The sequence below is a fragment of the Ceratocystis lukuohia genome (genome assembly GCF_044167205.1).
Source record: "Ceratocystis lukuohia strain C4212 chromosome Unknown Supercontig2_pilon, whole genome shotgun sequence".
NCBI classification, from domain to species: Eukaryota; Fungi; Ascomycota; class Sordariomycetes; order Microascales; family Ceratocystidaceae; genus Ceratocystis; species Ceratocystis lukuohia.
In genome coordinates, this window is record NW_027263521.1 from 3,366,259 (window position 1) to 3,386,786 (window position 20,528).

General features: G+C 49.3%; 7 protein-coding genes across 7 annotated transcripts; 5 read left to right on the top strand and 2 right to left on the bottom strand.

Annotated features, from left to right (window-relative positions):
* Positions 1-338: 338 nt before the first annotated feature.
* HOO65_020838 (GPI-anchor transamidase) lies at positions 339-4,204 on the top strand (the record flags this gene model as incomplete). The annotated part of the gene is made up of 7 exons (XM_071006319.1): positions 339-350; positions 409-1,311; positions 1,376-1,748; positions 1,878-2,546; positions 3,182-3,340; positions 3,393-3,720; positions 3,946-4,204. 7 exons carry the CDS (start codon positions 339-341, stop codon positions 4,202-4,204), a joined length of 2,703 nt encoding a protein of 900 aa, XP_070861476.1.
* Positions 4,205-4,971: 767 nt separating this feature from the next.
* On the bottom strand, positions 4,972-6,004 carry HOO65_020839 (Diphthine synthase; the record flags this gene model as incomplete). The annotated part of the gene is made up of 3 exons (XM_071006923.1): positions 4,972-5,575; positions 5,678-5,802; positions 5,870-6,004. 3 exons carry the CDS (start codon positions 6,002-6,004, stop codon positions 4,972-4,974), a joined length of 864 nt encoding a protein of 287 aa, XP_070861477.1.
* Positions 6,005-6,502: 498 nt separating this feature from the next.
* On the top strand, positions 6,503-7,216 carry HOO65_020840 (U4/U6.U5 small nuclear ribonucleoprotein component snu23; the record flags this gene model as incomplete). Its single annotated transcript, XM_071000172.1, has 1 exon — positions 6,503-7,216. The coding sequence occupies one exon, from the start codon at positions 6,503-6,505 to the stop codon at positions 7,214-7,216; it is 714 nt and encodes a 237-aa protein (XP_070861478.1).
* A 1,324-nt stretch (positions 7,217-8,540) lies between these two features.
* HOO65_020841 (Ubiquitin-conjugating enzyme E2 15) lies at positions 8,541-9,234 on the top strand (the record flags this gene model as incomplete). The annotated part of the gene is made up of 2 exons (XM_071007044.1): positions 8,541-8,709; positions 8,870-9,234. The coding sequence occupies 2 exons, from the start codon at positions 8,541-8,543 to the stop codon at positions 9,232-9,234; spliced, it is 534 nt and encodes a 177-aa protein (XP_070861479.1).
* Positions 9,235-9,951: 717 nt separating this feature from the next.
* Positions 9,952-11,484, bottom strand: HOO65_020842 (Chitobiosyldiphosphodolichol beta-mannosyltransferase; the record flags this gene model as incomplete). The annotated part of the gene is made up of 3 exons (XM_071006727.1): positions 9,952-10,896; positions 10,953-11,140; positions 11,202-11,484. The coding sequence occupies 3 exons, from the start codon at positions 11,482-11,484 to the stop codon at positions 9,952-9,954; spliced, it is 1,416 nt and encodes a 471-aa protein (XP_070861480.1).
* A 1,639-nt stretch (positions 11,485-13,123) lies between these two features.
* On the top strand, positions 13,124-17,274 carry HOO65_020843 (Metal tolerance protein 8; the record flags this gene model as incomplete). Its single annotated transcript, XM_071006295.1, has 5 exons — positions 13,124-14,352; positions 14,533-14,751; positions 14,854-15,573; positions 16,241-16,946; positions 17,242-17,274. 5 exons carry the CDS (start codon positions 13,124-13,126, stop codon positions 17,272-17,274), a joined length of 2,907 nt encoding a protein of 968 aa, XP_070861481.1.
* Positions 17,275-18,789: 1,515 nt separating this feature from the next.
* Positions 18,790-19,410, top strand: HOO65_020844 (Myosin regulatory light chain cdc4; the record flags this gene model as incomplete). The annotated part of the gene is made up of 3 exons (XM_071007059.1): positions 18,790-18,967; positions 19,085-19,318; positions 19,382-19,410. The coding sequence occupies 3 exons, from the start codon at positions 18,790-18,792 to the stop codon at positions 19,408-19,410; spliced, it is 441 nt and encodes a 146-aa protein (XP_070861482.1).
* Positions 19,411-20,528: the final 1,118 nt, after the last annotated feature.

The following is a 20,528-nucleotide window of genomic DNA, read 5'->3' on the forward strand; positions in this document are numbered from 1 at the left end:
GATAGATAAGTCCGGGTTCTCGCATTGTGTATAATAGTATCTGTAGAGGCAGATGAAACATCATCAGAGCCAATCAGTGTGAAAAGCTTCACACTGCTGTATTGTGTCTGTTTTATTTTCACATTGCTTTATCGATTATTAGCTACTCACAAGTCATGGCGGTGATGATGTCAGATTTGGGTAGTTCTTGGTGGAGCTCAAAATCTGAAAAAAAAAAAAAAAAAAAAAAAATGAAATAAATTCTCACATTTTCTTAGTTCGTTTTAATTTCAACCGCTTCCTCCACAAAACAATCCACAACTTCTCTTGCGGACCTGAAAAGTCTTGAGGTTGCTTTAATGACAGACCAAGTATTGCTTCCCATCTTCTAGCTGTCAACGTCAACGGCAGACACTAACCCTGCCATAGATACCAACCCTAAGGACGCTTTCTCTGCGTACTCGCCCACTGAACACTCATGCCCTTGCGTGGTCCAGCGATGCAGAGCTGGCTGTCGGTGCTGATGAGTCTATCCACGTCTTCCTGCCTGAGTTTAGCGTCGCTGCTTCACAAGCACAAGCCGCTTCTACAGAACCTTCTTCATTGACTGCTGCTACTGGATCTGCAACTGCCACTCCCAACGCCGCTGTCTCGCGTGAACAGTTCTTCTCCACCAAGCTACGCATTCCCGTGCCAGCAGCTATAAACCCACGCATCAATGCGCACATCGCGACGCAGAATGCAACGAGCGAAAAAGCCACTCCAGGAGATGAAACCGGTCTCTTAGCCACAGGTGCGGGCCAGGCTACGCGATTGCGCACCGTTGATGATGATGACGACGAAGAGGACTATGAGAATGAGGACGACGCAGGCGTCGACCGCGATGATGCTGGCTACGGCTGCGGCCCTGTCACGGGTTTTGGCGGCTCGCTGAACCAGATTGTCGCATTGGCCTGGTCGCCGTCCGACCTGGGCCTAAACGGGCGCCCTGTGCTGAGTGCCGTGCTGACATGCGGTACAGTGCTGGTATACGGCGAGGCAGAACCAGACAAGGAGGATATGCCGATAGGAACGTTGCGCGAGCGCTCGTTTGAGCGCTGGAAAATCCTCTGGGGTATTGGCGGGCCACTGCCGGGCGTGGGGTGGAGAGATCGTGTGAAGGCGTGGGCATGGGCGAGAGGGGTTGGCTGGGGCAGAGCATTGGCGGCATATGTGACGGATATGGATGAACTAGTGGTGGTGGCGGTCGAGAGGCGAGGTGAAAGCCTGGCGGACTGGAAGATCAAGGAGGTTGCTAGCTTTCATGCTGCTGGCCCACATGAGAAAGTGGATGTGAGTGCGCACTACGAAATACCACAGGGGGTAGGATGACGTTTCTGATAATAGGTGTGTCTAGGTTAATGACCCAGACTATGTTCCCTCAGCATCTCCATTTGGCCTGCGATGGAGCCCATGGGCACAAACAGCGGACGGCACAACAGTTACGCTTGGCTACGTAGCGACAAATTACATTGGCTTTCGGCGACTGACTATCACATCATGGGCCGATGGCGAAGACCCAATTATCAAGACCGATGAGGCTGATTCTGAGGGCCTGTGTCTGCATCTCGGGACAGACTCCTTCTTTGAATGGGAGAATACGGTGTTTCAAGATGGAGAATTGTTGGCCTGCCGTGGCATAATAGCTACTCCACTGCATGCGAAGCCGTTCCAGATTTCGTTGACTGGCAAAACAGGCGATTCGATGCCAATTCACAGGGTTGCTGATTGTGGAACGACATACCCTGATCAAGGCGGCCAAGAAAACGCTTGTCAAAATCCAATCACTGGCATGTTTGCCCCCTTTTCCCTGCCGAAGCCTGTTTTCCTACAAAGCCTGGCATACTAACTGCGCATAGGCCTTATCATCCACCCATCACATGAATCTACCGTTCAATATACTCTTGTCCGCCTCTCGGCAACAGCAACTACCTCTTGGCTTCAATCTAACACTGCTAGCATTCCTCAATGGGCTAACGAAATCGAGCGACTTGTTAACTTACGCCTCCCGCCATCGATGGCCTATAAAGGCGCGCTATCAGACTCTGAAAATGATGGTTCGGCATCCTCCTCTGCTGGTTCTGACTCCGACTCCGATGATGATTTGCAAATTGATGCTGATGCGCAAGTGCACCCTAACCGTGTGCGTATTTGGGCACTTGCTGCATCGCCTGCATGTGGTTCCTCTGCCTTGCTCTTTTCGCGCTCAGTAACCCTGTACCCCGATCGCCCTCAGCGAAGCAAAGTCGCATTTGGCTGGTTGCCCGCCACTGATGCGGGCGAGGATCGCTTTACGCCTGCCGTGCAGCTTAGCGCCGAGGGCCGTGCATGGGAATGGATGTATGGGGGCGGGCCGCCGGTGCCGGGCGTGTCGCAACCTTTGTATGTAGCAGCTCCCACTGCTGCAGACGGAGGTGTTAGGGGTTTGTTTGCAAACCTGGTTGGTCAGCACCAGTGCGTGTTCTGTGATGGGGCGCTGCGGTGGCAAATGGGAGGGTACTACGAGTGTGTCAAGGGCCACAGTTTTGGTAAGTACAGAGCTCTCTTTCTGGCCTGTTCTATGTCTTATTTTATCTTTTCTCATGTTGCAAACGAGGCTAACACGGCGTCTCTTTTTCCTGCACAGCCGGATGCACAATTAGTGGCTTGCCAATACTCTCACCTGGCATCTCCCGCATCTGCGGCCTGTGTAAACGGCGTTGCATTACGCAGGCCGAAATAACACGGCGACTGCGGGAAAGTTACGGAGAGCATGCGCAAGTTCCTGGGTTGAGTCTAGTTTGCGGGGCGTGTGGTGGGAGGTTTCTGCAGTGATGATCTAGATGGATACTTGTATACATATGAACGTAGGCGAATAGAAACGTAAATTCCAAGGAATTGCATCTTTAGGCAAGTTTCTGCTTCGCATGCAAAATACTGAAACTCGCGGCGGTATTCAAGTAAACGAGCGTTTCAAGCTATATTCATAACACTTTGAACGATTTGTATGGTATCCTATTTGGTGACCAAAGCCGAATGCTCATACATGACATTATATCAACGGCTTTCACAAGTGCCTTGTTGCTTACTAGATTTGGAGAAGATTAAGTGTAACAATGAGATAGGTCTCCATATTTACCCCAACTTGTTTGCCTTATTTCTAAGACAGGCGCTTTTTTCACAGAGATCTCGCTCTCCGATACCTCGCTTTTACACTACCCAATGAAATCTACAATGAAGAGCCTTATCTCAGCCACCGATGCCACCGCACGTGCTTTCTTTACTTCCAAGGCCTTCGCCGTTGTTGGCGCAAGCTCGGACCCGGCCAAATTTGGACATCAAGGTACGTACGTAGGTAGCTGGCTCACCCACCACCTCATACTGACACCTCCCAGTCTTCGCTTGGTACCTCGTGAATTCACTTCCCGTCACTCCCTTAAACCCTCATAGCAGCAGCATAACAGTATCTGGTAAATCGTTTGCGACCGTGTCCAGCGTCTCTGCGCTCCCCGACCCCACTCACACAGGCGTGTCCATCATTACGCCACCAAGTGCCACACTCAAAGTGCTGCGTGATGCGCACGAGGCAGGAGTGCGAGCTGTGTGGCTACAACCAGGCACCTGGGATGAGGCAGTCGTGGAGTATCTGGCGCCTGGGGAGGATGGCGTATCACCATTTGAGACGGTGGTCGCGGGGGAAGGCGGGCGTGGCCATGGCGGATGGTGTGTTCTAGTCGATGGGGAGAAGGCACTTAGTGCAGTGGGCAAGCTTTGACAGGAGCCTTAGAAAGAGGATGGGACGCTGACAATCAGTTTCCTTCGGATTTTGGGAGTCCTCTTGGCTTCCTTGTACAACAGAACTATGTAGGTGACCAAGGGTTCATGCGCTGCTTTGGATTTGTGTGCACTAAGTGCGATGTTTATACTGATATATGACACAAATACAAGGGCTGAGAAGACTGGGAAAGGCCTTTTACAAAGTCCATTCACCAGTAACCGCTGTGACTCGGAAACTAGCGCCCTAATGATTTGCCGCGCTGGGCCCCAGCAAGCCGCTGGAAATGCCGTTGTTAACCTTGGGGCTGCTGAACTTGTTGCCATTGCCATTGCTATTGCTGCTATTGCTTTTGTTACTCTAATCATTGTCACCTTCATCTTCACCGTCATCGTCCAAGTCTTTGCCATCCCTAGCCCTAACTGCATATGAATCTACTTATCGTTTAAGGTAACTATGGTCGCAATAAATGGGGATTCACACCAACTGCACTTGATTACCGTATTTGTTCTAGACGTAGTCAAATCTTTTGCATGCGCCTCATTAAGAACTACATTTTGATGCTGGGTTTCTGAGCTCCACTACCCTTCAAACACCCAGGCCATGCTCCCGGCTGCCATGACAATGGATAGCATTTGTATGATCGATCGGGGGTCTCTATGCCTTACAGCCGGACGAGTAGCACGTTGTGACTTTTCCCTTTTAATTCCACTAATCATTTTTGGCCTGTCTAACAGACTGCATAGCCAGTGAAGAAGACCCCGCCATGTTTGAGCTTGAGAATGTCGAGGCCAAGAGATCAGAGGGGCAACATTAACCGTTATGCCAGGAGGGCTAGATCAAGCTATTTGGTTCAAAGTCACCAGCAGGAAGCAGAGGTGAGGGAGCATCGGCAGATATACTTCAGAATGATGGTTGAGATTAAGAAGAAAAATAATCAAGGAAATAGAGCACATATCAGCTTGTATTTCCTTATACAGATGTCGGCCTTTTGCACCAAATGGGCAGCAATATTTTTATGACTGAAGTGAGTGTTGTCTTGCTGCATTTAGATGCCATTTGCAGGTATAGGCACTGCAGTTGGGGAGCACGCAGAGCCCCCATTATTTTATAAAGACGCCAGGAGTCGCTTCGAGTTGCCATCCCTACAAGCCTTAAACACTTGCTTCTGGCTCCCAGAACTCCTCTTACTCTACCTTTTACTGCTGTTTTCCATACTCCGCCGCCCAGATTCTATCAAACTTCTCTTTATCTAGGGCAAACTCGCGGATAAAGTCGCGTTCCAAATCATGTGATCTACGGCCTAGCAGCACCAGACTGTGGAGCGGCGGGCCTAGAAGCTCGTCTGCATCACACAGCTCTTCTAGGGTGCCGCAGACAAACTTTTCCGTTTTGCCGCCCACACGCGCTGCTCCAATGGCCAGACTGTCCTTGGTGTATGCGCCTTCACGTCTTGTCTCCTCAACCTCAACCATTTGTGCTGCACACTGGCCGACAGTCATGTAGCGTGGCGGCTCGTAGATCAGCCGACCACGTGCCATGTTCTCTAGACTCTGTTCCTTAACTTTAATGTCGACAAGTACTAATGTGTGCAATCCAATAGTGCGGTTTTCTTTGATGCGGTTGTAGAACGAGTCAGGTCTCCAGTTGTCGGTGAAAAAGACCATGGAAATTGTCTGGCCAAAGTTGTACAGCTGCAGGCCGCAAGCGCCAATACCAGACATGATGGAGGCATTGGGGACAGTCGAGACGGGAATCTTGAGCTCGCGGGCTCTGAGAACCAAGTCGGTGTGCGTAGTGGCACTGGAAGGCGCAAATTCTATATTAGCACAAGCACGCAGCAATACGCAAGGACAATGACAACTATTCAGGCAAGCAATGAAGAACCGGATTATCGCAACTCACCCGAAGGGATCCCCGACAACTAGAAAAGCGACGTCAACATCCTGCGACTCTTTGAGGATTTCGTCGCTGTTGGACTCGACCATTTCGCGGTCTGCCAGAATCACCTCACGCCCATAGTAGGTTTCCTTTTATTCATGACACAGCATATTATTAGCCTTGTATTTCACGACTCCAGCCACTCCATCTACTCACCAAAATCTCCTTAGAAACCAGAAGAATGCTTGTGTACGCCTCCAAATAAACACGGTCAGCCTTCTTAACCACCTCAAGGCCCTTGACTGTGATATCGGTCTCGTCTGAGAGACCTAGACCAACAAGATACAGCATGTTTTACAGGTGAGCGACGAAGAAAATGTGAAGAAGAGAGGAAAAGGGTGTTTTACAGGCTCATGCCAGAACTGCACAAAGCAATAGACGTTATTCCCTACTCAAGTCAAACACAGAAAGCTCGTGACCGATAGGCTAAACTTTTGCTCGCGGGGCAAAAGCTTATCTTATCACCGCCCCGCGATTTCCAGTACAAGAACTGGTAGTAGGACAGAAAATAATGTTTGACAGCTGTCAAGAGCTTTCGACGGCCCGTCCGACCTGGCACTTGCATGTCATTTTCCTTGCTTGGAACTTGGCGCTCAAAGAAATGTGCGATTACGCCTTGATGGTAGCGACAGACCTTTTGTTTGTTTCCTATTGTTGAATATAATTTGAGCTACAGTCGCTAATTTAGGACTTGTCTCCACGCAACTCGATGACAACTTGTTCCTTGCCGCATACGACAACACAATACATATACGCATACACACACATACACTCTTACACACAGCAGCAATGTCAAATCCAAAAAATGGCAGCGCGTACGGGACGCCTGCTGGCGATACTGATTTTCGTAAGAACTGGGATCTCAACGAGTACGCTGAAAAAGCCAAAGTGCGCGAAGCAGCTGAGCGTGAAGAAGCCAAGGCACGATACGAAGCGAAGCTTGCGGGCAAGAAATACTACAAACCGCCAACTGGCAATGAGACGCTGACGCAAGCGCGCCGCACGGCGCTCGACGTATCGGTCATGGTGGGCAAGACTATGCTGGTTCCAGCCGGCGCTGGCGTGGGCAAGAAGGGTCGTGGCGCTGGTTTCTACTGCGAGGCCTGCGACCTAACGTTCAAGGACAACAAGAGCTTGGTTGACCACATGAACACGCCACAACATCTAATGAATACGGGCCAAACATCCGAAGTCAAACGAGCGACAGCTGAAGATGTGCACAATCGCATTCTCATGTGGGTACAAAAGAAGGAAGATCTAAAGAAGGAACAGGCGTTGACGCTGGACTCGCGGCTAGCCATGCGGCAAGAAGAGCGTGAGAAGGAGGCAATGGAACGGAGGAAGCGCCGGCGGGATGATGCTGAGCGCAAAAAGGTAAAGAGAGAAGAGGCTATGGCAGCAAAAGTCAACTACGGTGAGGATGTGCGGATTGATGGTGAGCATGACGAGGAGGATATGATGGCACAGATGGGCATTAGCGGGTTCGGCACGTCCAAGAAGTGAACATCCAACGGCCAGAATGAAGAACCAGAGACGGAGGCAGCAATGTATAGAACGCACAGCCACCACCGAGGCGGTTTCACACCAAAACCACCCCATCTATTCCGCGTGCATCTTTCGCTCAGTGAGGGCACAGAAAGACAAAACACCACACTGCATTACATTACAATATATGGTACAGCCAGCCGATGCCTTACCAGGTAGCCCGATTAGTGTTTCGCGGGTACAATGCTATAAATCTACATATCCTGTATGTCCAGCACCTGCTTGCATCGCATGGCATTCTCTATACAAAGGAAGAAAATAGAAACGAATCATTGGATCAAGCGGATTCCAGTTTGCCATCATCCCTCTGGCATCTTCTATTCTGTACAAGCAATCAAGACACCGCTAAAAAAAAAAAAAAAAAACATTTTTTGACTCCAAGACTACTAAAGGGCGCTAAAGGATCAAGTTTGTGTAGGCTTTGTCGCCCAGCCCTAGGCCCTTTGCTTTAGGCTTAGTCTGGAGCTGCATGGGCTACCCAGCCTAAAGCATGGCCTAAATCCAAACCCCGTCCAGCCACTAATACTACAACACAGGAATACTAATAAATAATTAGCCGATGGTTCTTATTTATTCGTCTGGTTTCTTGAGCCACGTTTGCCATCTCTTTCTTTTCTGCCTCATCGCCCTCAAACAGCCAACAACGATATCAGTAAATTAAACCATCATTTATTTTCCAGCGCTTGCCTTGCCATTAATAGCCAGTCTTCCAATTCAGCCAGCGCCTATCAAGAGAGAAGCCCTCTCCCTCTCCCCTCTCCCAATCCACTATCAATCCTATCACCCATTCCTTATTATTCTTCTGTGCTGTGGGCACAAAGCTCTTTGTCCACTAAGCAGGGACGGACTAGACCCATTCAAAAATCAACCCCTCCCCCAAAACACAAGAGCATCCTGCTGGCTGTCGTACTTCCATCAACACCCATTTGCCGTGCTACCATCAATCTTTAACACCGCTTCCTTTCCGTGCTGCGCGCTGATTGTTGCCATTAACTGTTCATTCCAAATCTTGTGTTCGTCGCTATTCTTGCAGCATCTCTACTTAACCAACCAAGCCGCAACCGTATCCACAGCCGCAACGCCAACGGGCAAGCAAGCCAACGATCTATCTTGACCCCCACCATTCTATCGCCCCTCCGACCCCCGACCCTGACCCCGAACCTATCCAGCCCCGTCGCTCAATAACGGCCAACCCCGCCTACCACGTTTCTCGTGCTCCGACGCTCTTGTCAAAACTACTTCCGCCGCCTCTCTCTCTTCGTCACACCAAGTCACAATCATAATGTCGAGCTCTGAGGCTGCCGCCGCCGGTGCGCTGCTTAGACGACAACTCAAGGAGATGCAACGCCAGACTGAGTTGCCTGGTATTTCCGTTGGTCTCGTCAACGACAACAATATTTTTGTGTGGGAAGTGATGCTCATGATAAACGATGACTGCAAGTACTACGGTGGTGAGTGTTCCTTGGCGCGTCGTCCATTGTCTCCTTTCATGCTCTTCATATTGCGTTGCTCTATTACGATATCAGCGCTATACTACTACACCTTGCTCTCTTTCTCTCTACTTCCCCGGAAACACGAATACTAATAAACCGCTCTTCTCCCCACCTACAGGAGGAAACTTCCGCGCCCACCTTACCTTTCCACCCTCGTACCCACTGATGCCGCCGCAGCTTACCTTCCAAACCCCCATCCCCTTCCACCCCAACATCTATGAGGATGGCCGCTTGTGCATCTCTATCCTACACCCACCCGAGGAGGACCAGTATGGCTACGAAGCCGCTTCTGAGCGCTGGTCGCCCGTGCAGACCCCCGAGACCATCCTACTTAGTGTCGTCAGCCTCTTTCACAGCCCCAACGATGAGTCTCCCGCCAACGTTGAGGCTGCACGCCTGCTCCGTGAGGAGCGGGACGGCAAGCACCGCGAGTACCGGAAGCGCTGCCGCAAGTGTGTTCGCGAAAGCTTGGGCGAAGAGTAGTAGTCAGCTTTTCGAAAAGAGCCCAATCAAAAAAAAAGAAAAAAATCAAAAAAACACAACACGTTCCTAGTCATTTTCTCATCTTTTGATGCTCGCTTACGTCGTTTTGCTCTTGCCTGTTTGTCTTGGTGACATTTCCGGCTCCTTTTTTCACTTGATTATTCTTTTAACCCTCACTCACGTTTTTAACCCCAAGAGGATCGAGACAACATGTGGTGTGACTAGACACGAAAAGCGGTGACAGCAACGTCTATCTTGTTGAAAAAAACCCCACGCCGGCCGGGAAACACTACTTCAAGGCTTCCCACTCATCTCTTGAAGCTTGGTGGCCAGTTGTCCGCTCCTTCATTCACGCTCCCCCAACTAATCCAGCGTCCAACTCTACAGACTGTCCGCTATTCAAGCGTTTATTTTTGTCTCTTGTTTTGCTAGGCTGATTGATTGATATCCAAAAACTCATTTTACTGCTAGTGATACTAGTTTACTACATATACCGGCCTGTGTTAGCAATTTTTTACCTGTGTACTGTGCTTTCGTGTTGCTAAAAAAGTGGTGGACTTGGTGTTTTGTATAGATATCAATGATGGCACGCACGCCGACTATGATGACGTCAGATAATGGACGCGTCTAGTTTAGAACTACAAATTAACGTCTCGTTTTTTCCCAATACTCATTCTTTAATCAACTATCGGCCTTTTCCCTCCCTGTTTTCTTTTCTCAGGTAACAATCCCCAGGGCTCGGCCCAGGACATTATCCCACTGCTCATCCCACCCCAGACTCCCATCCTCGACTGCCCCGCTCTTTAGCTTCGCCAGCTCTGCCTGGCCGCCGGGTGCCATCAACCTGACGAGAATATCGGCTAATTCTGCTGACGTCGTGAAGCCACGGCCATTGCGACCATCTTTTACCAGCTCACTGAAACTCTCGTAGGCCGAGTATGCTGCCACCGGGATGCCGGCGCCAAACATGTCGACAACCTTCATAGGAAGGTCGACGCCCGATGATGACTTGTGCAAGCACACGCCTAGGTCAGCACATGAAAGCAGACTTGCGTAATCTGCTGTTGACAGCCAAGCAGTCATTATGGTAACATGCGCAAGTGTGCCAGTATCCGTGAGCTTAGCGATCAACCGCTCAAATTCAGCTTTCTGCAAGCCCTTGCCAGTGACGATGACGAGTAGTTCAGTGGTTGGTGCAACGGCAGCGAAGGATACAAGGGCTTCAAGGAAAAGGCCAAAGTCCTCATCGGGTGTCCATGACGTACTACTGACAACGAGGCGCATGGCACCAGAGGTAATGCGTGCCGCATGCGGCTGCGTTGGGGTGATAGCAGAGAGCAGTTGCTGGCGCTGTGCGGCAGATTGTATAGGCTTAAAGGTTGAAGCAGGCCGGTCATGCAAGGTGAGTATAGGCGAAGTGATATAGTAGGGGGCAACGATGAGTTGGCGCGCCATGGCACGGGTCACAGTCAGGTTGAGACTACCAGTCATCCGGCCCAACATGGTTTCATAGTAACGGTAGAATATCACGCCGGGATTTCTTTTACTCCGGTTTAGGGCCATGATAGTGTGGCCATAATTGTGCCAATCAATAATGACCTTGCTGCCACGCAACCATGCCACAACGAGTGTGATATGGAAAGTTGGTATCGAAGGGGGGTTCTGATAGAGCACGTCAGTGGATGTTGTGGCAAAGATGCGACGGACTTTGTGCATACCTGGATGATAATCCACTTGGGGGCAGCTGTCCTATAGGCCATGGCCTGAAAGAGAGCAAACGAACTATACAGAACACGAATTGGGAGAACAAGCAGCCCCGTCGACCAAGCCAGCCACTCAGGCGTGTGCCGGAGACTGAACAGGTGGACATTTGGCTTTCCAATCAGACTAGGATGGCGTGCAGTTTCTAATGAGAAAAGTCAGATATACATCGAGATGCGGCGGCACATGGAAGTATGGCCACTCACCTTTGTAGCCAATTAGATCAACATTGTACCCATGCTTTGCGAAGCTGATAGCGTGGTATTGCATACGCGGGCTGCGGCCGATATCGCCCATGACAATGACCTGCACATGCTCATCGGCCGCATGCCCCGCCGGCTTATATGTAGATGGTGCCGCGAGCTTGAATACAGCCCATGTAATCAGACCAAACAAAACGCCAGCGCCCAGGAGGAAGCAGAAGAGAACCTGGACATCTGGGATCCAAATATCAACAGGCGCAGCAGCAGCCCCTGTATCAGGTGCCATAGTTTATGAGAAATCACGGATTCCTATCTGTCCTAGTATATCAAGCTGAAGACATAGAAACGCGGGAGTTGGGAGCGTAGACGTTGATTAGGCGCTTAAACGTGCTGTCTGGTTATCGTTGTGGAGCTTGTTCGTGGCACAAAGCTCTCAAGTAGGAAACCAACTCTAACATAGTAGGATGCGAATTGGACAGCTAGACAAAAATAGTGGGGACAGAGACAGTAACAAGGGTTAGGGTTATACACAGAGATCTATATACAGTGGAATTTGCCTTGCTTTACAGGCAAGCGAACGGCAAACGAAAAAAAAAAACATAACAAAAAACAAGGGGACAAGAACGAAGGAAATCCTGACCGCTGGCCTGTCTCACTCAGCTTGGCTATTTTGATGCCATCTCGTTGAGATGCGGGGATGTGAGTGTTCACATGTGCATAGGGTATGTTAGGGTCGTATCACACAGATCCTACATTTCAGGGGGCACACAGTAACGACTCTGCGACAGAGTAGCAGGGTTGCACTTTTTTACGCATGGGCAATCTGATCCGCGATCCTTGTCTTGTGACATCACAGCCTACAGACAAGGAAAGGCGCCAGAGAGAAAAACAAAGAGTTGGAGGAGAAGAGGAGGGGGAGGAGGAGGAGGAGAAGAAGGAAAGAAAGAAGTGGCCAGGGAAAAGGAGAAGGCAGGAAAAAAGGGGATATAAAGACGGGAGGGTAGCTAGGAAGAGGGAGATCATAGAGGCGGTTTGAATTCGTGCTACTCATGTTTTTGATTTATCTTACTTTGCGACAGTTAAACAGGAATACTAGAAGCCTATCAATAACCTGCGAACTGCATTTAATGTAAGCGGACGCATATTTCTCCCACCTTATGCCCTAAACCCTCCTATATAGCACCTGAGACTATGACTACCAGCCTAGAAACAGGGCCAGTACTTGAACCATTTTCTGTCTGTATCTCCGCGCTATTACTTAAAGCTTGGACAGCTCCGTTGCCTTTTCTCTCGCGCCTTTTTCTCTTGCTAATGTCTATTGCTTTCTTCCGTCTTCCGTCTTCCGCCTCCCGTCTCCGGCTATCTCACTTACTTTATCCCCCTACCTTCGCTTCCCGTCCTCCTCCCTTCGTCCTTGTTTCACGCCTATTCTAAGAATTCTTTCTAACAGCCGGCCTAGCTTTCTAAAAGGCGCACTGCAGCTCCCTGTCGTCGCCTATTAGACTGTAGCTGGCTTAGCGTCCAGATTACTCTGGAAAAAAAAGCTCAGATCAGCCATCCTTACCTTGCCGAGCTCTGCAAGAGCCTCTAGAAGGTCCCTCAAAGGCTACTAAAGGCCACTAAAATAATAGGCAGCAGCAGAGGGCCAGGCTTGCTAACTAGTTACGCTGCAGCCGTTATCATTAGCATTGACTTGCCAAGCCATAACAGCACGAACAAAGAACTAGAAAACGACAGGGAAATTATTTGTTCTCGCTGCCCCCCAGTATTAGCAAGTAAAGAAAAAAAGAAGAAGCCGACGGCCTTGTCATCGTGGCTACTGGCGGGAATTGCCCTCCAAAGAACACAGTTAGAACACGCCTAAACAGCATAAAAGCGCTAGCAGGACAAGATCGTCATCACTAGCTATTTTCTACTATTGCACTATGGCCCACCATGAATCCTCTGGGTCGCCACTACTGGCTTTGATCTCTCATCCACCGTTTACCCACACGCACTCGTCCTCACACTCATCCTCTCATTCTCAGTCGCACTCTCGTTCGTTCTCGTCCGCGTCTGCATCTGAGCCAGTGCCCGCGTCTGCACCGACACCCGCTGTGCGATCCTTTTCTGGAGGCTACACCAGCACAGGCACACAAAAGTTCTCTACTGCTATTTCAGGCCCGTCGCCATCCCGTTCTGTTTCTGCGTCCTTAACACATCTCCAGCCAGGCCAGCACCACTACACAAGTCACGTCCACACCAGCCCTCAACATCGCCACCCCCAGAACCTGAGTCAGAACAGTCATCCAGCTTATGCTGATTCTAATAATTCTCTCCAACAACCGCTTCTCCATTACCAACGCTCCCGCTCCCGCTCTCCTCGACCACATTCGCCATTGCGTTATCAACAGACGTCATCGTCTTCATCTCTTGATATTTCTACCAACAACTGTCATACTAAGACGGCCTCCACCTCCAACTCCACCCATACTCGCCACCTCTCGCTTCACAACAACTACAGCACCTACAGCCCTAGCCATAACCGCGGCTACGGCCACGCATCTTCCTCATCTGCGTCCTTGCCGCAGTACAATTCTGGCTACGGATACGGATTCTCTTCTGCAAACACCGCTTCTTCCACCACCGGAACGCTCTCGTCGCGGAAAATGGGTGCACATTCACACTCACCTTCGCAGCTGAGAGAGGTCACCCCCATTACCATTGACGACTTTTCGTCGGCAAACACTAGCCAACTTAGCCTCTCCACGTCCGCATCGGGCTTCGACAAAATGGGCGCACATGGTCATAAACACCGCGGGCACGGGCCGGAGAAAATCAGTGGCGACTTTGTTGACGATCACGGCTCCAGCCACGACGACACGCATAAAAATGAAGGGGGCCACGGCAATTCGTGCTCTCACGACCACGGCCATAACCACAAGCACGACCACGGCCATGATCACCATCACCACGATCACCATCACCACGATCACAAGCACGGCCACGACCACGACCACGACCACGACCATGTACACTTCCACGCCCATGCCCATTCCTCTATGGATGACAAGTCTAGAGTCACCAAGTTCTTGTTGGGTTACACGTCATCATATCCGTTTCTCAATGCCATAATGATCGAAAAAGACTCTCGGCGCATTCTCTACTACATGCTGTAAGTCAACATATTGCCCCTCTCCTTCCCCTCTTTATCCCTTCATGTTTCTTCTCTTCCTCTCCACCTTCTCCTCCACCAATGTCTTTCCTTGCCCCTTATAATCCCTTACTTTGGAGTTTTTTTGGCCCCCACCGTCTTTCCGACAAGTCTTGGGTCTGTTTTCTAACCCCCGTGCAGCTTGAATATTTCTTTTATGATGGTCCAGGCATTCTACGGCTATGTCACAGACTCCCTCGGCCTACTAAGTGACACTGTGCACATGTTCTTTGACTGTATGGCTTTGTTAGTCGGTCTCGTAGCGAGTGTCTTGGGGAAGCGGCCTCCAAGTCAGCGCTTTCCATACGGCCTGGGAAAGATTGAGACCCTTAGTGGCTTCGCTAACGGCATCCTACTTGTGTATGTTTTACCCGGCGTGGCTACAAATAAATCAGTGTGGCAGAAAACTATTGGAAAATCAAGACAATCAAGGCGCGAAAACTAACGCATTTCACTGCACAGATTACTGAGCGTCGAAATCACTTTCGAGGCCTTCGAGCGCATCTGGGAAGGCACTGAGACTAAGCGTCTTGGCGAACTCCTGGCTGTAAGCGTCATGGGCATGGTAGTTAACCTTGTAGGGATGTTTGCTTTTGGCCACCACCATCACGGCCACAGCCACGGCGGCCACGACCACTCCCATGGAGATGGAGGCTGTGGAGGCCATGACAACGAAAATATGCAAGGAATATACTTGCATGTTTTGGCCGACACCCTTGGCAGCGCCTCTGTCGTTGTCTCGACCCTGTTGACCTACTTTACCGGCCACAGCTTCTGGGATCAACTGGCCTCTGTCTTCATCTCCGTGCTAATCCTCGGCTCCTCTAAGCCCCTCATCATGTCGGCAGCACGCCGGCTCCTCCTCGGTATTCCCGATAATATCGAGTATAACTTGCGCAATACATTGTCAGGTATCGCCCAGCAGCGTGGTGTGCTAGCCTACTCAGTGCCCAAATTCTGGATGGACGATCGACTAGGCCGAGAGAACCGCTTACTTGGCTTTGTGCATGTCGTCGCGGTTAAGGGCGCATCACTTGAGGATGTGCGTGATCGCGTACAGAACTACCTTTCCCAGCATAATATGGATATCGTTGTTCAGGTCGAGCGCGAGGGTGATGCGTCGTGTTGGTGCGATATAGGGCGGGCGGCATCAGGATTGGCACTCGCAAATGCATCTTCACTGTAAGCGTGGAAGTGCTAAGCTGTGGCTAGTATATGCTGACTCTCGCTGATTACCTCATTTTTGCGTGCATCTTCTGATCTTTTTTTGCTGTTATTCTTTCTTGTGTCCTCTTTCTTCTCTATTCCGAACTACGATTCTTGTATATTACTTTCACCGTACTGGGCGCTTGACGGTTATGTTTCATTTTGCATAGACTTCTTACTACTTCTTTAACTCTATGTCCCCTAGCTTGACACTGAGTTTATGTGATAAGTCGCAGTATATCAACGTGTTTTAATACATTGACTGCATCTAATATAACGCTAGCAACTACAACTCTAACACCGAAAAATTAAGACACGAATATGCCGGCAGTCTAGTTACGTAGCCCAAGGCACTTGTGTTATTTATCAGTAGCTCCGCGCAAATCGGGGTTATATCCGCAGACCTCGGAGAACCTCGGTTATAAACAAAGCTATATAATTGCCGTAGCTCTAGTCGGAGGTAAGCTGAGCCACTAGAGTCCCACGGCTTCTTGAACCATCTTATATTGCTTCTACTTTTTTCATTTTTCGTGGCAAAACTGGCCTCTCGAGCAATATGTCAGTGTTTCGGTATGTTGGTTCATGATCTTCTGCTCCTTGATAAACATTATAAAGATGCTAACACGGACGAACTATACACAAGACGTCCTACATTTTCGTCAGTCAAGTACGTTGACGCTCGTCCACATTACCCTACATCTCTTGTGGATCGTATCCTCAAGTATCATGGCTCCAACAACCCACGCCAGTCATTGATCGATATTGGCTGTGGTCCTGGTAACGCTGCACTTGCATTCGCTGGCAAGTTTAACAAGATCGTTGGCGTCGATCCAAGTGAGAAAATGATTGAACAAGCCTCGGAATTATCATCAAAATACCCAAGCATGAGTTTCCAAGTAAGCCTAGCCGAGGACTTGCATGCATTTCCCGACGCCGCGTTTGACATGGCAGTGGCGGGCCAGTCAGCACACTGGTTCAATAATACTGCAGCGCTCAGTGAAATTGCGCGAGTTGTGCGGCCAGGAGGCTGTTTTGCCCTGTGGGGTTACAATGACAACATCTTGGTTGGCTACCCGGAAGCTACAGCTATATTCCACGATTTCCTGTACCGCCCCGACGGCGAAGTTGCGCCCGGTATGAAGAGCATGGCACAATATTGGGAACAACCAGGACGGGAGATTTTACGCACGTATTTCGGTCAGTTTGTGATGTCAAGTGAGCATTGGGGTGAAGTCACGCGCAAGATCTACAAACCTGATCTCAAGACATGCCAAGTAGCTCCAGGCGACGCAGAACAGAGTGGTTTGTGGTTGGAGAAGCGCTTGACGTTGGGTGAGTTTGAGGCGTATGTACGTACATACAGTGCATTTTGTGCGTGGCGCGATGCAAACCCGAAGTTTGTCAGTAAAGAAGAGGGGGGGAAGGGGATATCATTGACGTCATGATGGACAAGATGAGAGCCAGCACAGAGGCGTTTAATGTATGGGGGACGATGACTGGCGTAGTCAAGAGGTTGTCGCGGTCTGGGGCACGGCGCTAGTCATGGCTAAGAGAGTTTGAATTGAAAGTGGGGCGCTGCAGTCTATGCCAGCTGTTAACGGCTGTCTAACTAAATAAATCATGAGCTAGTACTAGTTGCCATAGCAAAGGATAAACGACATCTCTCGAAGCCCCTGAGCTCGCTCTTATCATAGGAGAGGGGAAACAGGAAATAGTGGGTCAAAATCAGTTTTGCTGCGGTTAATTGCCTGGTAGCTCATTTCCCAAGACAACGGGCTAGTACTAGTAGTGTGCTATGCTAGTGTTCAATACATTACTTTGCGTTGTTTGGTCTGAGGAAAGGCATCTTGTAGCGGGCTAACAGGGTATCATCTAGTTTTTGGGGGGGTAAAGCCATGTTGTCTATGTAGAGCCACAAACGATTCCGTGGCCCTTTACTAGCTGCTAGCACATTGTTTATTGACTTGTCACTTGTTACTTGTGACCTGGGAGTTTTTGTTTTTTTTTGTTTGTTCTCTTCTTTTTTTTCATCCCTTCTCCATTCTTTATACATACATATATTCCCCCTCTTGCGGTGTGCATTTACCATCAACATCTTGTAGCACGTTTACTTGACCCCTTTATCATCGCCCATATTTCATTACTTTCAGTCACGATAAAATGGTAAGATTCCCGTTTTCCTTGCGTCTTGTTTATCTAATGAAGAGGGTCTCCTTTTAGCTTGAGTCGTTTTTTTTTCGTTCTGGTGATGTTTCTGGCTGTTTCTATATCTGATGTGTAGCATCATCGACCGCCATCGGCTCTCACAAGTTGTTATTACTCCAAGGCAACATGCGCATTTTCTCATCTGTTCACGACCCCCTCGCTGCTGTTTCCCCTCTATTGATACTTACGAATCGAGACTCTTGAGCACTTGAACATCTACAGGCCGAATGGAATGCCTAGATACCTGCCTACAAACTTCTATCTTGTCCCTACCGGCATCTGTTGTGCTAGAACAACCCCTTCTATTCTGATACTGGCTTTGGATTGTTTATGTTTGTCGTCGCGGCTGGATCAAAAAAAGGCTTTTCTGGAGAAGGAAAAGCTTATTCCGCGCTATTTACTTTCAGTCCCTGAATTTAGCGTTCCTCACTCCAGTTAGCCTTCTCTTGTCTGTCTTGTTTGGTTCTCGACTGGTCATGGTGGCTTTTTTTCCACCCAGCCAATGGCTTTAGCTTCTTTTGCGCACACCAAAGTCAGTTGATGAAGAGAATAAAATAGCAGGGGGCGCTCCTTTTGTGTCAGGAAGTAAGGCGTTCCAGGCCAGTGGAATGGAGTCATCACGAGAACGAGGGAATGCAATGTCATCTCGATGAGCGAGGGGGATTCCTACTTGGCTTAATATTGCTCAGCCATTGGAAAAAAAAAACTAGTCTCTCAGCACTGAGGACCGACTCCCTTTTTGAAACTTGGGTCTCAAATTCTGGTCAAGGCAAATCTCCCTCCAGAGTTCCCATACGTCCCATACAGCCAGTCGGACAACACGGATCGCATTTCCACTCGAGTCACTGTTGTCATCTACACAGAAAATCAAGAACCAACCTGAACGGAGCCAAGCACTGGACAGAAACAGCCCGACATCACCAACTAAAATCAGAATCGAACAATAGGGGCTAGACACGAGACTGGGAAATACTCTAAATCAACACCATGGCATCTAACCTCTATGAACAGGCTTCAACCAACTACAAGGAGGCTTTCTCTCTGTTCGATAAACGCGGCAATGGCCGTGTGGCTCTAGAGAGTCTCGGAGACCTTCTGCGTGCTTGCGGCCAGAACCCCACGATTTCTGAGATCCGTGACCTGGAAAAGAGCGTTGGTAGCGACTGTAAGATTTACCCCTCAGCCTCCATGTTTCTTGAGCAATGCTGCTCCTGGTGTAAATTCAATGCCATTTTTTGCGGGTGAATCATTAGCTAACCAAATATTCTAATTATGTGTACAGTCGACTTCGAGACCTTCCAGCGTATCCTAAACCGCCCCGGCGGCTTCCGCGACCCCGGCGAGCCGGAAGAGTACTGCCGTGGTTTCCAAGTGTTTGATAAAGACATGACGGGCTATATCGGTGTTGGCCAGCTCAAATACATTTTGACTAACCTGGGTGAGAAGATGACGGACGACGAGGTTGATGAACTACTCAAGGCCGTCGATACTTCTTCGGGCCAGGTCAACTACACTGGTGAGTGGAAGAAAAAGACCCAGAATGTATTTTTCGCATCATCCTTGCTAACGTAATTTGCAGACCTTGTCCGCACCATTCTGGCCAACTAAGCGGGCCCGATAGGAATCCGAGTGCATCACCTTCGCCTACAACCATTTGCCTGAATTTATTTCAATGTATGCGCTACGGAGACACGAACTGTTACGCTTTCTGCCACGTCCTGTTTCCCCCCCTGTTGCTTCTTTTGCCCGTTTTTACCTTCTGTTTTACGCTCCTAACATGCATGTCTTGTCGAGCTTCAACGGATCGGCAGATCTTTGGGATGTTTGCTTTTCCGCCTTTTATTATTCCTTTTTTTATGGCGTTACCCTGCGATATTTACTGTCTTTTCATCTAACAATTGATTTACAAACGTACAAATATTTATGCACATGCAAACTAGTCTGTCTTGTTTCTTGGGCTTGGGGGCTTCTTGTAGAGTGGTACCAGGAGACGTGATAAAATGTTGTGGAGGTGGTTAGCGCCGACGCATGTTGCTACTTGGAGTCTAGGCCTGGGCTTTGATCACATCACCGCTCATGTATGCAAGCCCTTATAGACAGAGATGGTGGTGTAGAACTCATGTAGCTACCCTAATATCTTGGCCTGTGAGCTTGTGTCTACATCACACATAGCAAAACGCTAGGGCAAGTAAATATGAAACGCCATGCATAGAACAAGGGCGTGTTGGGCGGAGAGTGTCGCATTGACTATGTATCATGTAACATGTACCGACTTTTGGGCAATAGTGCAAAGGTCCGTACATGCAAAAGCAAAAGCGGGTGTATGTGTAAGTGTGTATCAAGAGTAGTATATCAAGAGTAAGTGGATGCTAGAAGTAAGAGTATGTTAAGAGTATGTGTATACGTTATGTATACATACGTATGTAAATGTACACGCTGCGCTATGTCATGTGGTTGCTTTCGCCCTGCTTGAAAACATAATCAACCACTGAGCCACCTATGTCTTTCTTGTCTCTTGCTGATTAGACAAGTAGACAAGGACAGTCCCAGCGTCCTTTGCCCCACTACAGCAGGCCTTGAAGCCTTATTTCATCAGCATATGCTGCGCTTTAGTATTGATTTCGCTGTCACTGCTAGTGCTTGCCTTCCTCCTCTACTGGACAGTGGTTCGTGTTAAATTAAAGAAAGGCCTCAGGCATAACTTCTGCTTTTTCCATTTTTCCCCC